Source organism: Cyprinodon tularosa, unplaced genomic scaffold (assembly GCF_016077235.1).
Source record: "Cyprinodon tularosa strain WSP-4 unplaced genomic scaffold, ASM1607723v1 ctg432, whole genome shotgun sequence".
Classification (NCBI taxonomy): domain Eukaryota; kingdom Metazoa; phylum Chordata; class Actinopteri; order Cyprinodontiformes; family Cyprinodontidae; genus Cyprinodon; species Cyprinodon tularosa.
In genome coordinates, this window is record NW_024039155.1 from 107,319 (window position 1) to 127,419 (window position 20,101).

The following is a 20,101-nucleotide window of genomic DNA, read 5'->3' on the forward strand; positions in this document are numbered from 1 at the left end:
GCAAGCACAGAGGTAGGTAGGTGTTTCATATCGAGAGGATTTTAGTCCTTGACATACATGCCCTGGGTTTGACTTTTGATTTTGGGATCTTCACTATATGTTTCTTCACCTCTTCTTGCCTATTTTCCACTTGAATAACATAAAAAGAGGTTGTTAGTCCCGCAAAATCTTTAACCCCTTTACTGTTATGAGGACGTCATTATGCTCATCTCTATCTTCTGAGAGTTCCACCTTCCTTAACTAAAAACTCTCTACCAGTCCAACAAATAAAAATCTCACGCCACCTTTAAAGGGGCGCCATGCTTTTGCATCTACTTCTAAAAGAACAGATTAAGAACAGCATCTAATTGCATTTTGGTATACTTCTTTTAGAATTTACTGGAATTAAGGGGTTAAAACATATCAACAATGTAATGATTTGTCATTCTTTAAAAAAAAAATTCTGCCTTATCATCTAACAAACAGACAAGAAAACAAAAACTACCTAACTCAGTATTGGTTAAGCATACCTGATCAGCCCTTAGCAGATAGTCAATCCGTTCAGAAGGCTACTTTGTTTCTCTGTGTAGCTGTCATAGCCGCAGCATGAAGGAAGTTAGGAATTTCATCCTTTATTCTATTTTAAAACTAGATCAAAATCCACTCGCATGGGTATCGGTTGTCACTTTAGATTTAGTTTCTTTAGGCTTGTTCCTCTTGATTGCTCAGCTGTTGGAAGTCAATAAAAACAAATTTACTGATTGAAGGAATAATCAATCTTTAACTCAGAGAGATAATCAATCCTCCAGCAGCCCCACCAGGAATAGGGCAAATAAATTTACTTTCTTCAAAACTGAAGGCAAAGATAAATCCATATATTTATTTTAAAAAATTACTCTCTCACCCAATCCTTGTACTCCTGGGTGAGTTGGGCCTTCCCTTCTTGTCAAGCTCAGGTCCTCTACCAGAGGCCTGGGAGCTTTAGGTTCTTCACAGTACTTAAGCTGTCCCTAGAACTGCGCATTTCTGGACTGAGATCTATGATCTTTGTCCAGTTATCTGTTGGAGCCAGTTTTCCAGTGTGGGCGTTAGTATCCCAAGTGCCTCAATGACCACAGGCACTACTGTTACCTTCATCTTCCAGGCTCTCTCTATTTCTACCATGAGGCCTTGGTATTTTTTGAATTTCTCATTTTATTTTTATTTAATGTTTTAATCATTTGGGATGGCCATTGATCAGTACTGTCCTCTGCTGCCTATCAATGATCACAATGTCCGGTAGGTTGGACACAACCATTTTACTGTTTGTATTTAGAAGTCCCACAGGATCTTAGCTCTGTCATCCTCCACCATATATATATATATATATATATATATATATATATATATATATATATATATATATATATATATATATATATATATTAGTGCTGTCAATCGATTAAATTTTTTAATCGCGATTAATCGCATCAATGCCTGAGTTAACTCGCGATTAATCGCATTTTAATCGCACATTTTTTTCCTGATTGAAAATCATTTAAATACTCTCGATGACATACAAAAAAATACATACAGGCTAGGTTTGTGCCAATGTTCTTTTTTTAAAATGAAAACAGGTCACAGATACTGATTTATGCCATAGAAACATATGGCAAGAAGATGGGGAGGCATGTAGCAAAAAATAACAAATATGTAGCCAAAAAAAAGGCCCTGAAAACAGGCTGATGTAAAAGACAGTCTTTACAGTTAATACAGTCTTTTGAACAAAGACAAGCATTTTACCCTACCGCTATAAAATGCAGTAGAGTTAACATTAGATGTTAATTAACCAAGGTAATAATGAACAATTTTCAATCAATACATCAAAATCAATAGACCGACATCACTAGATGAAGGTAGTCTATGCTCTCTAGAAAGTTACTTTTCAGCCTCTTAACAAAAATGAGAACACACACACACCCACTCACCCACACACAGACACACCCACCCACACACACACACACGCGATACTGACCTGTTGCGTACACAGACGGCAAGAGGGCTGCTACGAGATTCCATTTCACCTCAGTAATCAGTTTTCTCAGCGTATTTCAGGTTGCTACTAGTTACCAGACACTCAACTTGTTTGTTGGTGGTGGGGCTTAAAGAAAAGGCCCTAGCGTCACCCAGTGTATGAGCGTCTTTTTCCCTTGAGGAGCTCCGCTCTAGAAGCCTATGAGAAATGCATAGACTGGGGGAAAATAGCCCCGCCTTCCCGCAGGCTGCAGCGGGATGTACTTGGAAAAATTGTACCATAAAACCACATAGCGTTAATCTCACGTTAAAAAAATTATCGCCGTTAAAATGGCCTCGCGTTAACGCGTTAATAACGCGATAATTTTGACAGCACTAATATATATATATATATATATATATATATATATATATATATATATATATATATATATATATATATATATAGGTAGTTACAAATTCCAACTAGGTCATGTGTCAAAGCGTCCTTGCTCTGGCCAAAGATACAGACTGTTGTCCTCATCCAATGCTTAAAAGAAGGTGCATGTAAATAATATAGATAAGGCATATTAAAGATGTGGAAACACTATGCAACAAAAGAATGCTGCATTATAAATGTGTGTGGAATGAGGCAAAAGGTTGAATATGTGAGAGGCATCTGTGGAATGTTTGAGAGGGCATTTAAACCAGAATGACATTGACTATGCTATCACATCATCACCTGGGAACATTGATGCTACAATTTCTGTTGCTAAGTTTTTGTGTTGCTGAAGTCTACAGTTTTAAATGATGTAGTGAAAACCTGCATCAAGATGAAATATAAAATGCCAAAAAAATGTGTCCTTTTCATCAACACAAACCAGTGCAATTGACTTACTAGAAAACACATCTCTCTACATTCTGTTTTTGACACATGGATGTATTTATTTGTTGTGTATCCACCATGCAACTCACATTTCAAGGAAATGAGGGAAAGAGAGAATAGATCCACCCAGACACAGAGAATAAATCTCTTGACCTTGTGCCTGGCTCTTTAGCTCTGTGTGAAGGGCTGTAGCCTATAGCCTTAAATATCTCAGTACTGCTTGGCTGTCTGGAAAGTGCTGAGCTTGAAGGAAGAATAGGGGCCAGGCCACAGCGTTCAGCCTCCCCCAACAATTAACTCAGCAGCAGGAAATCATTGCCATACTCAGTGGTAAGTCTGCCTCTTTGTGTTTGTGTGCATACATTTGTTAAGGCACCTTGTTTTCCTCCAAGTGTTTGTTTTCTAATATATGAGCAATAATTCCTATTGGGACGATTAGTTCCTTCTTACCAGTTACTGTAAGTTCCGTTGTCCTTCTGATAACAAAGCCACCAAACTGGATTTCGCAGGTGTAATTCCCAATGTCGTCCTCCGTTACTTCTTGAAATGACAAAATGTCTCTCTTCTGGATAATGCTGGTCCGCCACTGTTTTGGACGGCACTCCTGCATTATAGAGGACAGCTGGGTCAGAGTGTCTAATATTATCTTAAACAATGATAATTAATGCATCACTTGGGAGCTGGAAATAGACAGATAAAAAAAAGTACTTTGACATGGCAAAACAATTTTACAATCAGTTTACACTTTAGACTTATACAGTGTTTTAAATACTCAAAAAGTATCGATACCAAACTGCACTTTAATCTAATTCTTTTCACATTACAGCTACAAATTTTAATTCATGTTGCTAATATTCCATGGCATACATTAACACAACATAAGGTATAATTTTGAAGATAAATTATCTATGGTCTTCTAAAATCATTAGGGTTAAAGATCTGTAAAATGTGACATGCATTGTTAATTTGGCCTGAATCAACACTTGCTACGGCCAGTTTTTACTGTAATCAAAGCTGAACCTGTTTGCAAAGTAAGACGTGTATTTAGATTGGAAAAAAAACAAACAAAATGCAATTTATAAGTCTGGTCCAAGATTCTCAATTTGATATCAAGCTAATTCAGTTCAATTCAGTTTATTCATTTAGCACCAATTCATGAAACATCATTTCATACAGATAGACAGATGGTTTAGACCTTTTCCGTAAAAATTCAAGAAATATCCACTGGACTTGGTTTCCAAGATTTGAAGACGTTTCATATTCTGATCCACATAGAGTAACTTTTTGCATGTAGACCAAAACGTTCATTTATTATCTCATTTAAATAGAGTAGTTTATTTTACATGTGTCACATGTCCTCTATATGGGCATGGGTTTATTATGGTTTGATTGTCAATCTTATATTAACTTAAGATTTCCGGATTGCATGGCAATCCAATTAGTTGGATCTGCCAACAGATTATCATAGCTCAACAGTAGATATAAGCCGCCGCTCAGAGTAATCACCTGCTTCTTGGCACAGTTTAATGACATCCAATAAACAGCTGTACTCATACAAGAACTTGCTATCTTCTATTCATTCGAGATTGAATTGTAAGGGCAGCAGACAGCCCAGACTTCCGTATCATCGGACAAACCTCTTAACTCCAAGAAACATAGCCAATCCACAGTGTCCAAGGCTTGTCTTGGGCAACCTTCTGTGGAATATTTCCTAAGGGAGGTGTCTAGTGGGCATCCAGATCAGATGTCCAGTCCACCTTAACCATTTAACTACCTTGTCAACCTCCAACCTGCATTTCAGTGCACAAATGGTAAATTGGTAAACCAGGCAGTTAAAGGGTTAACTTCATGTCGAGCAAAACTATACTTATCTTTAAGGGAGGGCATGGACACCCTTGGAGGAAGCTAATTTAAACTCCATGTTTGGGAACTCATTCTTTTGGTCATGACTCAGATTTCATGACCATAGTTGAGGGTAGAAACGCAAACTAATCAGAAAATAGCGTGTTTTGCCCTTCGGAGAAGCTCACTCTTCGCGACAACGAACCACTGTAGCATTTGCATTACTACATTGGTTGCACCAATCTGTCTGTCAATCTCCGGTTTTATTTTGCCTTCACTCATGATGCAGTATGTGCAACTCCCCCCTGACCAGAAGTCAAAAACCCAATATTTTCAATTAAGAGCAATGGATTAAGACTTGGAGAAGCTGATTGTCATCCCTACGTCTTTTAATTTAGGAGCTCAGCCCCCCCAATGCATGCTGTATATCTTGACCAGAGGGAGCCAGCAGAACCAAACCATCCACATACAGCAGGGATGAATTCCAATGGTCCTCCATGCAGAGGGACAACATTTATGAGAGGACTTGTGACAGAGGGCAGCCAAGAACAGGTCCGTTTTAACATTTCCAATGAGACTCATACTCTAGCTTGACTTGAAAACAAAATGGATAGCCCCTAGAAAAGCTTTCTTGACTTCTTACTCTTGAGGCTTACTATGAATGATAATGTAAATTTAACATTTTTGGTTTAAAGGGGACAAAACTTTAAAAGGTTGAAATAGTGTAAATATATTGCATCCATAAAGTAAAGTTTCATCTATATATACTTGCTCATTATTCAAGCTGGAAACCAAAACATTTAAAATAGCATGCTTGTCTAAGCCACAGGATAAAGTGCTTGGAATGTATGGATTGACATTGACAAAATAATTCTATATTGTAAAATGATAGGGCTTTGCCATCATCCTTCTTATCTCATTATGATTTATTGCACTGAACTGAATATTCTCCTTTCAATATTCTACTAAAGCCACAGAGGAAGGAGAATTTTATTTACAGAAGTCTCTTCTGGCACAATAAGTGTGTTTGTTCTGATTCGGTGCAAATACGCCAGTATCCGTGTGCAAGCACAATGAGTAACTATATGATACAATCCACTCTCTGGCTCTTTGACACTCAAGCAGGGACAACAACTGCTCGGCGTATTCTATTCTATTCTTGCTCCCGGCAACTTCTGAATTCAATCACAGAGGCTCCACCGAGGTCCAAATAACTCTGGGTCCCAGCACTCCCAGTCATTACCCAGATTGTAATTGAATTTTAGAGAGAACTTGAGGTCAAGCCTAGCCAGTTAATCTACTGCTGATCTGCCTGTGATTAGTTTGGCCTCAACCCCTTGGTTGGGATGCACTTTGTTGTCCGCAGGCCGTGCCTGACCTGGGAAAAACAAGGACCCAGGAGAGGGGGTGTCTCTGGGTGAAGGAGCATTTGTAGGGCATCCACTCTTTCCACAGGGCACAAACTGACATTGAATAAATGTATTCTCCCCAAAGTTTTGTGCTCATTATTAAATTCATTGCTGCAGCTGTCCTCTGCACAGTGCTCTTTTCCCTCATCTTTGAGAGCAGTGAGAACCAATGCAAATATAGCTTAAGTAATTGCCTCCATACATACTGTAATCTGACTAAGTGATTTGGAACTGCATTCCCAACAACGTTTTTAAATCCAAACAGCCAAGAAATTAGATGAAAACAAACTAATGAAGCATCAAATAATATTTCCCAGTTGTATAATCACAAAAGTAGATACCTTCTTATGCCTGTTTCAAAAAGGCAGCACTATCTATAAAAATGTTAGCATCTAACAAAAAGGCAGGATATATTTAACCTTAGTGATTAAATATATAATTAACACATTTTATTCCCAAAGAAAGCTCACCTTGTACCACGTGATTCCAGGCTCCTTCCCAGGTTCAACGTAGTCATCTATATCAGGACAGAGGATGTCTTTGCTCTTACTAAGCTCAGCCTTCTCGGGTCTTCTCATTTTGGAGTTGTAGCAAAGATCAGTGTCATTCTCAGCCACAGTCAAAGACATAGAGACCTTCATGCAGTATGTAGAATTCCTGTTGGTATAGGAAAATACTCAGTTAGGATTAAACATGAATGATAGTCAGAGACTATTTCTTATTGTATACATGCAAGTAAGAAGAATTACAGTGTCAGAGACACTTCTTAATGTTAGCCTAAACATTGAAAATAATTATTTGTCTAATTGAATAATCTTAAACTTAATTTTTTTTTTTTTTACATTTTTAACATAAAAAATAAATAATTGTTTTTGATACAACCATTGGTGGCACCAATACTTCTTCTTCAAATCTTTCATAATTTTAATCTTATTCAGATTTTACCTTTTCAAATGCTCCTGGGTGTCAGGAATTTTTAATTAGCAATAAATTTCTGTCTTTCTGTGAAAAATGTGTGTTGCTCCCAACCAGGTAAGCCTAAATGTGATTCATTTATCCTGCTATTTATTTATTCTGTTCAGGAAATAGACTAATCTGGTCCTCATGAGAACCATTTGGAACTATCTTCATACCAACTGGTTATTTTTGGAGTAATCACCAAGATAAATTTTTTTTTTTTTTTTGTATTTGTTTGTTCATTAAAAATGTAAACATTTGCTGATAGTTTAATTGTCCTCATGGGACTTGATATGGAACCATACCAAATTGGAACTTTTGTGCAACAATCAAAGTGGGTTTGGTATAAATGATAGATAGCATCTAGAATTCCTGGAAATTTCTGCTCTTTAACTTATGTCTGGCTTATTCTCAAAGGTTTTTTTATACATTAAAGGTATAGAGGATGATGTTTTATTTCCGGGTGGATCATCTAAATACATGGTCCTCCTAATTGTCAATCATTCTTGTGATATGTTTACGTAAGGCCGTCCTACGTGCTCATCCCGCACTTTCAGGCTTATATATGTGGTAAGCTACAGTTTCAGACACTCATTAAAGTTTACCTTTCTTATCGGGGTTGATTGAAAATGGCAGAGGGTCGTAAGAGAAAAAGCCTCTATGAAGTGTTTGAGAAGACAGGAAAGGGCTCAGAAGCAAAGCAACTTTTAAACTTTTAAACAGACATGCACAAGTAGAAATGGGCTTGTGCATGCTCCCGCACGCGCATTTTTTTAGAGTGGAGAGGACAGGTCATTTTTAAAAAAAATTGTGAAAATCCTCCACAATACCTTTAATTGGCTTTTTTAAATACTTTTTCAAAGTACACAGACATTAAATAGGATTGAAGGAGAGGTGGGAAAACATGTTGCATAGATCAATGTGCCAGGACTCAAAACTATTTGGTCATTAAAGTATTGGAATTCTCAAAAATCCCTTCTCTTCAGGATCCTACCCTGTTAAATGTTAAAGTAGATGACTACTTACCAACAATGTTAACATTTTTGTTATGAGATAATGTTGAAACATACAATTTTTTAAACAGGGGACACATCTACTAAAGTCAAGCACATGCTTTGGCCGTTGTCAGTGTTAGATTATACTACTTCACTAAAGATGAAAGGTGTTAACATTAGCCCAACTTGCTTTTATCAAGCAAATCTATATTTACATAAATGTGCATACACACAAGTACGATACTCACTTGTACCCTCAAAGGAAAAAAAAAAAGGTGTTATGAAATGATTTGTTTTTCCTAAATATAGTTAAACATGAATTTAAAGACAAAGTCAGTAGGACTTTTTGCGCACTTTATCTGGGGTCCTATTAAATGTGTCTAGTGTTTCATCCAATTCCATGTTGCCACATCTCCAATGCTACTGTTAGATGAAATACAGCATGAGAAAAACACTAAATTTGTAGTTTTTTTTTTTTTTTTACCAGTTGTGATGCTTCCCATTTTTTCTCTCTCTCTATGCTATTGTGTGATTGTGAGGTTAGAGATAATGACGCATTTAGCAGCCTTGCCGAGTGAATGGCAAATACTCACGTATACTGTCGAATTTATGGATGGAGTCAGGGTATGCTAATAAGAGGAGAGAAAAATGCCGAAGCTGCCTCACATGGAAGAGAAAGCTGCTTGGTCAACACAATGAGTCAGTCCTCCGCGCTTGTCATCCCCTTTTTGTTTCCCAGCAACCATCAACACTCCATCCAGTTATCTAGCTTTGCTATCTAAGAAAGAATAACGACTCTCCCTCGTTGCTGTTAATGTCATTGGTGTGTGTTGCCAGTGACACAGTGCGATTCCACAGCTCCCACTTTCCCAGTAGTGAGTTTGACAAGGCCTACCCTGCACGATTTAAACCTCAAGGCTGAAGGCATACATACAGCTTTGCTGCTGTAATAGCTTCTGCTTTCCTAGGAAACCTATCCACAAGATTTTTAGGCATTAATTCATGCACAGTGTTCTGTTCAGCTCAAGCAGTGATAACAGAGAGTTATGGTTTTTATTGTAGATCACATTTTATTATGGCCATTGCTAATATGAGTAATATATATATTTGGTTTCATTTCAGTATTAAAAGAGAGTTAATCACAGAAAGCACTGAAAATTGCATTGGGCTTTAAAAAAATTAACTCGACTCACTTGCTAAAAGGGTCTTTGTTTTGTTTTGTTATACATAGGCAATGCAACATAGTTCTGATTCAGATTTGTAAATGTGGAAAAAAGCAAGTTTTTACTAGACCGAATGAAACCTCTTCAAAAGTAAGTAATGGCGTACTCCCTGATCATTGTCCTTTTGTTGGTTTGTTATAGGACTCCTTTTTGCGGTGGATTATACCACTTTTTAGGAAGCATCTTCACACCTTTGCAATATCTTATGCTTATGTCAGTATTCCCCACAGACACAAATTCCTAACAGGGACACAGGACATGTTTTTTTTTTCCTGAATAGTGATGGTTGGAAAATCCCATACTGTTTATACTGAACTATGCATAACTTTTTGAAAGAATAAAAGTTTCACCGTTAGGTATCAGGAAACTATGGAAAATAGTCCAAAGGTCTCCCAAAATCTATTCTGAATCATTTTGCAGATTGTTTGAGGTGTTCCCTCAAATTAACAAACATTATCAGTTATCAGAAACTAAAAATAGTCATGATATAGTCCAGTGGGCTTTTCAGAATTAGTTTGTTCGTCTCCCACTTCATTCAGGACTGGGTTGAGTGACAGGAATCTCAGTAGAGACTCCCAGACTTCCCTCTCCATGCTTCTCTGACTCATGTACAGGACCCTAAGATACTTAAGCTCCTCCACTTGGGGCAGGGACTATCCTCTAACCCAGTGGTTCCCAAAGATTTTCTTCTGGGCCCCCCTTTGGATTACAATAACATTTCCACGCCCCCCCATCCCCCCAACCCCCCCGCCCTCCCGACCCCAAAAAACAAAAACAAAAAAAAGAATAAACTGGGCACACACATCGTTCAACCAGATATAATAAATCTATACACATATTTTGTTTTCAAACTCCACTGAAGTTTATTTCACACTTCAGGTTGCAACAAAACAAACTACACCATCTTTACAGTGGAACACTTTTGTGTAACTGTATTTTTTTCATAGTTCTATAATGTAGATTAGAAGAGGATTCTTTGTTCTTTTTTTTTATTTGTAACAATATTTAACTTTGCTATAATCTATACATTAAAAAAGCCTGTGTGCAAAATGGAGTGAAAACATTTAACAGCTCCCTGAGAGTTTTTTCTTTGTACTTTAATCCTCCCATCTTTTCAGTGGCTGTAGTGAGCCTGCTTTTTGCTGTAGATCTTCTCAAATCTGGGTTGCAATGTTTTTTTTTTTTTTTCTTCATTCATCCATACCGCTTCCCGTGCCCCCCCTGCAATGGCATTGCGCCCCCCCTAGGGGGCGCGCCCCACACTTTGGGAACCACTGCTCTAACCTGAAGGAGACAAGCCACCTTTTTCTGGTCCAGAACCATTGCCTCTGAGGATCTTTTTCTCATCTTGGCTGCTTCATACTGCAAACCACCCCAGTGTATGCTGTAGATCTTAGCAGGAGGGAGCCAGCAGAACCACATCATCTTCAAAAAGCAGAGACAAGATATTCTGCCCCCCAAACCAGCCCCCTTCCAGTCCTTGGTTGCACCTAGAAATTCTGTCCATGAATGTTATGCGCAGGACCACCATGCACCAGGAACATGATTGACTTTATGCCGGCAATGCGGACCAGGCTCCTGCTCTGCTTGTACAGAGACCATCCAGTCTCTGTTCTATAGAAAAGGGCTTCCTACTCCGTAGCCCTGAAGTGCCCCCCACAGAATCCATAATGCAAATTAAAGGGGTAGATAAAACATTATTATTTTTTTTAAATCACTGCATATTTTCAAAAACAACCAAAATCAGACTTTCGTATAAGTCAGAAAATAATAATCCAAAATGACATAATACACTAAAATCTAATGTAATAAATGTAAAGATGGGGAAAAGGGATTTTTTTTTTTTATTGCATTGGTTTTTATCTTTATTATGAGCCCCTGTGCTTCACTCTGCCTTTTAAAGTTAGAAGATAAATAGCACATAAAATGAAAATATAGAGCGGAGCATGGTCATGGGTAAGATAAGTGATATGGGAGGGAGCCTGGTTATAGACATCAGTGTGCTGGATGTTCTGGAGCATATCTTTGTATCTTTGATTTTCTTCTAAAAAGATGCCCCTCTTCTAATTGAGTCTATACAATAAGTAATGAAATCAGGGATCTGAGTGCTAGTAGCAGTAGCTTGATCCATACTATGAAGAATAGACCCACCGAAGCAGAGCCCATACTCTTCATCTGCCGCCTGCCCCACCCAGCAGCCGTCTGACTCGGTCAGTCTCTTGGATGAAGGACTGTAAGAACAGCCATACAGGCCTTTGCCTCGTTTCATTAGATTACGTTTAAACTGACCAGATGCTCCCATTCACTGTAAATGACATGGTTTCATATGATATACTCAGGTTATGGAAGCAATAAGGGAGTCATCTCTCCCATATAAACACCTCTGACCCCCCAGGGCCATAAAATACAGTAGCACACACACAGATTCACTCAAACACACACACTTAAAAGACAAATGTAACTGTGAGAGATTGGTTTGAGATAGCAGTGAGGGGGAACAGAGGGAGAATAGCTACTTGAATGAGGAGTACAGATACTGTGTACCTCCACACAGGAGATGACTAAAAGGGCATCCGGAAAATGTAGGAAGAAAAGTATGATGGAAGATATTGCAAAAGAGCACTGCCCTCTCAGTGTTGAATTTGAACATTATTGACTCAACACTTTCTATCTAGGGAGAAGAGAGTGGGAAGTTGTGATGTAGGCTTACAGAGTACTCTTGGACGATATACACTATATTGCCAAAAGTATTTGCTCACCTGCCTTGACTCACATATGAGCTTAAGTGACATCCCGTTCCTAATCCATAGGGTTCAATATGACGTCGGTCCACCCTTTGCAGCTAGAACAGCTTCAACTCTTCTGGGAAGGCTGTCCACAAGGTTTAGGAGTGTGTTTATGGGAATTTTTGACCATTCTTCCAGAAGCGCATTTGTGAGGTCGCACACTGATGTTGGACGAGAAGGCCTGGCTCTCAGTCTCCGCTCTAATTCATCCCAAAGGTGTTCTATCGGGTTGAGGTCAGGACTCTGTGCAGGCCAGTCAAGTTCATCCACACCAGACTCTGTCATCCATGTCTTTATGGACCTTGCTTTGTGCACTGGTGCACAGTCATGTTGGAAGAGGAAGGGGCCAGCTCCAAACTGTTCCCACAAAGTTGGGAGCATGGAATTGTCCAAAATGTCTTGGTATGCTGAAGCATTCAGAGTTCCTTTCACTGGAACTAAGGGGCCAAGCCCAGCTCCTGAAAAACAACCCCACACCATAATCCCCCCTCCACCAAACTTTACACTTGGCACAATGCAGTCAGACAAGTACCGTTCTCCTGGCAACCGCCAAACCCAGACCCGTCCATCAGATTGCCAGATGGAGAAGCGCGATTCGTCACTCCAGAGAACGCGTCTCCACTGCTCTAGAGTCCAGTGGCGGCGTGCTTTACACCACCGCATCCGACGCTTTGCATTGCACTTGGTGATGTATGGCTTGGATGCAGCTGCTCGACCATGGGAACCCATTCCATGAAGCTCTCTGCGCACTGTTCTTGAGCTAATCTGAAGGCCACATGAAGTTTGGAGGTCTGTAGTGATTGACTCTGCAGAAAGTTGGCGACCTCTTCGCACTATGCGCGTCAGCATCCGCTGACCCCGCTCCGTCAGTTTACGTGGCCTACCACTTCGTGGCTGAGTTGCTGTCGTTCCCAAACACTTCCATTTTCTTATAATACAGCTGACAGTTGACTGTGGAATATTTAGGAGCGAGGAAATTTCACGACTGGATTTGTTGCACAGGTGGCATCCTATCACAGTTCCACGCTGGAATTCACTGAGCTCCTGAGAGCGACCCATTCTTTCACAAATGTTTGTAAAAACAGTCTGCATGCCTAGGTGCTTGAATTTATACACCTGTGGCCATGGAAGTGATTGGAACACCTGATTCCAATAATTTGGATGGGTGAGCAAATACTTTTGGCAATATAGTGTATATCTTACCAGAGAACAAATAGCACTATGTAAATACACATTGATGTAATGGAAACGTTAACACATACGTCAAAATGACCCAAAAAACAAGTAAATGACTTTAGGGGATGGGTCACTATAAGCTCCCACACAAGTAGCACTTAAGTAGTGTTTTAACAAGGTGTGACGAACAATCAAATACATTTTTTTTTTTTTAAATCAGCTTTGAGATCAATTCAGTATACTATTTAGAAAAACATTAAAAACATTAACTATATTTTCCCTGAAAGCCCAGGGATTCAAAGCCCCCGGATTAGCATTACCAAGGTAATACAAATCCCAGGTAATTCACCTGCATGCCATTGCTTTACTCTGGAAGCCACGCAACCATCAGCCTGAGAGACACTGCACTTCATCAACAGTGCAGGGAATTGCAGTAACAAGAACATACAAGTTGTTCTCCCTTCACTTTCAGTGACTACCTCCAATAAGTAAATCCCTAAGCCTAAAAATGTTGACGTATAATTTTTTAAATAGTTTATTTAAGATAACCACTAAAAACGAATTGACACATTTATAATAACAACCAGTTAAATCTCAGATGTTACAGCAGAAACAGAAAACTTTTTAGTCAAAATGTTTTTTATAGTCTTATCAAGTAAGAGCTCTAGACAGTGGATTGAATGACAGAAGGATCACCACAAGCCAACAGATAACATTCAACTTCTGATCTCTCAAGTCAGTATAAGAAGAATGCAATATACGTTGTGCTTTCTCAGTTCATTACTCCATTACATTTTTTTTTAAACTGTGGCAAATAGTTTAGAATTATTACCTACATACATCTAATACTTTAAAAATTTCTAGTAAATCATACAACATTTTATATTTTGGCACTCGGGTTTTACCACATATCTCACATATCTCATATCATACATATCTCAGGCAGCAGGAAATCCCTGCCACTTTGGAAACATTTTTTAAAGAACAAACATAATCTTGATCAACTGACTACTTTTTATGAACTGATGCCTTACTCTATACAAAAGTGTCTCACAAAAGTTGTGAAAAGAGCTGATCTACTTCAACACATCACATTGGTTAAAATAGCAGACAGTCAAGCTGACAAAATGTACAATAATAAAGGAATGGTTTGAGACGTACAAGGGCTGTGTCCGAACATTTGCCCTAATCACCGCATAGGGCACTATATAGTGATACACCATTTTAGATGAGTGTCCGAACATCTAGTGGGTGAAGAAGTATTGGACTCGAAATTTCTCACAATGCACCTTGAAAAGCAGATATTATACAAGGTCACTAGACAAGCAGATATATTCCAGAATGCTTTGCAAGGAGAGCTATCCTTCGAAAAGCATCATGGGATTTGTTGTCACTACCCAACAGCGGTACCGTTATTCTAATTAATTTTTTCCAGTCTAGTTTGTTATCTTTTAAATTATTCTTCTACCTCTCTCACCCCTTTTAATATTTAATAAGAAACCACATTTATTAATATTTTAAACAATGCACTTTTTCATATAAAAGGAGCTTTATCGGAGGTGAATACTTTATAATGACCTGTAGTGTTAAACATTTTATGTAGTCTTGATATGAGTGTGTACAAGGGTGACTTAAATTTAACATATTTGCAAATGTAGTTCAAGTAAACTTAAGCACACCATAGTGAGCTGAAATCATGTTAAACATTATTTCTAAACAGCAAAATTGTGGCTAGTGTTGAACATTCATATATTTTAATTTCATTTTCAGTTTTAAATAACTATCACATTTGTTAATTTTAGATCTGTTCACTCTTCTGTGTGGATCACCCAAAATGGACATTGTTATGCTGAGATATGGTGGCCGGAGTGGCGCCAGCATCACCTTATATGGTAATGCTGTAGGCTGTGCAAGAAGGGCTGGATGCTCAATGGGGGCTTGGGGTGACACTGGCTGACTTTGAAATAAACATGACTGGAATAGATTCAGTTAATGCTTAAACATGTTTTCTCCTATGTGTACACCATATGAGAAACCATACTGTACCTCATTGTATCTGCACCAGGTAAAAAGAGGATGAAAGAAAAACCTAGAAAAAAAATGCTAATTGGCGAGTAACTTTGAAAACTGCCAGCTACATGGCCATGGGCAAAAACTGTGTGCGAAGGCTAAACAAGATTTTCAAAAACACTAAAACAGGTGAGATGTCCATCCATGTCTTGGGGATGAGTAAGACAGCTTTCTGTCAAAATATTGAATTCTGCAAATACAGCTGTAGGGATAAACTCACTAACAAGCAGTGGTGTAAAAAGTACACATTTGTTACTTTGGTAGAAGTATAGATACTGCAGTTTAAAAACACTCTGGTAAAAGTTGAAGTATCAACTTGACCTCTTTACTCAAGTAAAAGTAAAAAAGTATGTGCTCCAAAAAGTATTAAGTAAACTTAAAAAAAAAAAAAAAAACAGCCAGATGCCGCTATATGAACTGCAAGCTCAATTTTTCTAATATTTCGAAAAATTCTAAGAGATAGGGCCAAGGATGAGGGAGGTTTTGTTGGTCTCCGTCTCCCAATATGCTCTCACCTGTATCCGACCTTTCAGACATTTCAACATATTTTTCTGAATCCGACATTGTAGCATGGCATAGACAATTTGCGTTTGCAGTTTGAAGAACACCTGCTTGCTTCTGATGATTTCCTTAGGCGTCAGCACAAATTTGACTAATAGCTAACCAATGAGTGTTTGCGCTATATGACTCATCCAATTACACTAGTTTTCACTAGATGTGGATGGTGTCAATGATCTGCATTGGATGGTGCACATGACGTCAAATAAGTATTTATAAACATTAAATAGAAGCCAAGAGTAACGAGTAACATTTGTTTTAAAAGTGTAAGGAATAAAAAAAAAAAAGAATAAATAAAGAGAAAAAAACATGAGGAGAATAATAACAGAACAACAAATCTTGCTTTAAAAAATGCAATGGGAGGATGCAATATAATAATAATTGAACTTTATTGATCTCACATTGGAGAAATTTACCTCTACTGTATATTTAACCTGTCCCCTTGGGTAGCAGTGGGCTGCCATCGTGGGGTGCCTGGGGAGCAGTGTGGGGTTAAGAGTCTTGCCTGGGTACCCAGAGTGGCAGTCTGTGGGAGTTGGGCTCAAGCTCAGAATCGCAGGATTCCAAGCTCTATGCCCTAACCACTAGGCCGCCACTCCCCCCCATATTAGAGTGGATAATTTACTTTTCAAAAGTGCACTAATGATTTGATGAACATTTCTTTAGTTTCTTTCTAGTTCAGGGATCTTTTTGTAAATGCTCTTTTAAACCAGCTATACTAAAAATTGCACCCATAAGAGGCCTCAGTGAAAGTTTTCTCTACTGTATCTTAAAGAAACTCTGCTATTGAAATTAGAGTGGAGTTTTGGCCAAGTGGGATAGAGCAGTGTGCTTGTGTTCTGAGAACACTGCAAGTACCCGGTTCGATCCCCACAGCCTTCACTCTGGGTTCCTGCCCTGCTCCACTGCTGCCCAAAGGGATGGGTTAAATGCAGAGACACATTTCTCCAATGTGAGATCAATAAAGATTGATTATTATTATTTTTGTTCAGTTCATCTAGAATTAGGATTGTTAGGACAGCATACTTGTCCTTGAGGTCCCAGTGCTTTATGTACTTAAAAAAGGGAGGTACCTGAAACCCTTAAGAGAAACAATCAAATCCTCTAAAAACAATGGATTCTAATTCCTTAAGTTTATCGCCTATGTGATCATAAAGGTAAGAAAAAAAAAATGAAAGAGAAAATCACAAGTAGTGTGGTGAGAAGCAGACAAAAAGATCAGCATGTAACTGGACCAATTAACTGCTATCGGGCATCATATTAAATGTATTATTCAATTATGCATAGCAGGTTCCCTATAGAATTGTGGGAAGGTGTCAGTGATACTGTTTGATTGACAGACAGCTGGGGGCTTGGTTCTCAGTCCTCTGCTGTCTTTTGCATCTGCAATATTCTATTTGACTGTGAATGCTTTGGATATTGGTCCGCTCTTAGCAGGAGCCTTAATTCTTCACACATTATTACCCAACATGTGAGATAATGTAATGATAGGAAGGAAATACGCATGGTTTCACCCACTCTAAAACACTGACTCATTAGCAGAATTTGTATAAAATAATCTATCAGGTGAAGCATAGAGAGAATGCTATAATGACAAAGGCAGTGAAGGAGAAAAAATGGATGGATCTGAAGAAGTGTTACAGAACCTAATGTGTGGCATGGTGACTGAAATAAGAGGCAGAAAAATAATAAATTCACGGAAAACACATGGAGATAACTATGTAAATGAAGTCACCTTCACATGAAAACTTGCAATTGGACTTCAATTTCCAGATACAAAAGGACAAAGATAAGCACTCACACAAAAAGCCCAAACACCACATGCAATGCACAAACATTTTAGCAATCAGTTTGCTTTTGAGTCTCTTGAAAGACGAAAAACACATTGACAAACTCGTAAAGACTCTAAAATAATACTCTCACAATACACATAAATGACACATAAAAAAATATAGTAAATTAACTGTAAACAAAACTAGAAATTAGGAAATGAAATTACACTAGAGAGAGGAGAGCTACAGTATGTGACACATATCTTGATGAAAAGTGCCAGGAGACTTCCCAAAGAAATCCCTTTGACAACAATGATCCTCCACCAGTCAACATCTAGAGAAAAAACATATACATAGCATGCAGCCTACTATACCGTACGTATAGTGTTTGAAGTCCTATGGACTTTCCACGGTGTTGCGAGTATGTATGATAATTGTACTTGAGACATGGAGCCTAGGCGGAAGTTCAACTGAAGAATCTAATTGCTTTCCTACATTCACCTAGGACAGCCAATCAGCTCCACGAAAGCCAATTGGCATCGAATGTTCATCTTAAAAGGACTCTGATACGCACCTGTCTGCTCCTGTGCGCAGACGGCGGATGTGCCGTGTGACTTCATTCAGATGACACCTCCAGCCCCTCCTCCACCATCATAGCTACAGCTTCATTAGAGTGTCATTCCTCCCGGACTCTTACTGCGTTCCCTGTCTCATCTTAACCGGTCCGGCAGAAGACCGCCATGTTGAGCCTGGTTCTGCCAGAGGTTTCTTCCCAGCGGGGAGTTTTTCCTCTCCAATGTCGCTTCATGCTTGCTCATCATGGACAGGTTCTCTCAACCTCTGTTATCCAACTGGACTTCCATCTTCCAGCTCCCTGAGTGAAGCTCTAGTAAGCTCACGCAATCCACTGGATCTCCCCATAAAACTCAGAATCCCGTCTCGCTAACTAGCAGTCTACAGACTGACCAACTTCATCTATCTCCAATCCACCACCAGTTTCAGGCCTGAGGGGGAAACACCCCTATTCTTTGCTCCTGTTCATGCATATCTATCAAATTAAACGCTATATTTCCTGCCGAGGTCTGAGCTATAAAGACAAAGTAATTGTATCAATACATTTCTGCTAAATGTCTTTTCTCTTTGTGTGAGTTTTTCAGATTGAAATAATATTATCATATTTTAAGGGAAATTATAATATAGTCATCATTACCAAAATAACAAATGTACACTATATTGCCAAAAGTATTTGCTCACCCATCCAAATTATTGGAATCAGGTGTTCCAATCACTTCCATGGCCACAGGTGTATAAATTCAAGCACCTAGGCATGCAGACTGTTTTTACAAACATTTGTGAAAGAATGGGTCGCTCTCAGGAGCTCAGTGAATTCCAGCGTGGAACTGTGATAGGATGCCACCTGTGCAACAAATCCAGTCGTGAAATTTCCTCGCTCCTAAATATTCCACAGTCAACTGTCAGCTGTATTATAAGAAAATGGAAGTGTTTGGGAACGACAGCAACTCAGCCACGAAGTGGTAGGCCACGTAAACTGACGGAGCGGGGTCAGCGGATGCTGACGCGCATAGTGCGAAGAGGTCGCCAACTTTCTGCAGAGTCAATCACTACAGACCTCCAAACTTCATGTAGCTCAAGAACAGTGCGCAGAGAGCTTCATGGAATGGGTTTCCATGGGCGAGCAGCTGCATCCAAGCCATACATCACCAAGTGCAATGCAAAGCGTCGGATGCGGTGGTGTAAAGCACGCCGCCACTGGACTCTAGAGCAGTGGAGACGCGTTCTCTGGAGTGACGAATCGCGCTTCTCCATCTGGCAATCTGATGGACGGGTCTGGGTTTGGCGGTTGCCAGGAGAACGGTACTTGTCTGACTGCATTGTGCCAAGTGTAAAGTTTGGTGGAGGGGGGATTATGGTGTGGGGTTGTTTTTCAGGAGCTGGGCTTGGCCCCTTAGTTCCAGTGAAAGGAACTCTGAATGCTTCAGCATACCAAGACATTTTGGACAATTCCATGCTCCCAACTTTGTGGGAACAGTTTGGAGCTGGCCCCTTCCTCTTCCAACATGACTGTGCACCAGTGCACAAAGCAAGGTCCATAAAGACATGGATGACAGAGTCTGGTGTGGATGAACTTGACTGGCCTGCACAGAGTCCTGACCTCAACCCGATAGAACACCTTTGGGATGAATTAGAGCGGAGACTGAGAGCCAGGCCTTCTCGTCCAACATCAGTGTGCGACCTCACAAATGCGCTTCTGGAAGAATGGTCAAAAATTCCCATAAACACACTCCTAAACCTTGTGGACAGCCTTCCCAGAAGAGTTGAAGCTGTTCTAGCTGCAAAGGGTGGACCGACGTCATATTGAACCCTATGGATTAGGAACGGGATGTCACTTAAGCTCATATGTGAGTCAAGGCAGGTGAGCAAATACTTTTGGCAAT

The 20,101-nt window shown here is 39.3% G+C and overlaps 1 protein-coding gene across 1 annotated transcript in view; it reads right to left on the minus strand.

Annotated features, from left to right (window-relative positions):
* The window catches only part of LOC119792840 (interleukin-1 receptor accessory protein-like 1-A), a gene marked incomplete at its 3' end in the record, with an annotated part of 224,291 nt that overhangs the window by 55,968 nt on the left and 148,222 nt on the right, over positions 1-20,101 (minus strand). Inside the window, exons 4-5 of the mRNA XM_038299665.1 lie at positions 6,579-6,765; positions 3,308-3,461 (exon numbers count right to left, since the gene is read on the minus strand). Of these exons, the coding sequence (XP_038155593.1) occupies positions 3,308-3,461; positions 6,579-6,765 (341 nt within the window). The remainder of the gene's footprint in view (positions 1-3,307; positions 3,462-6,578; positions 6,766-20,101) is intronic.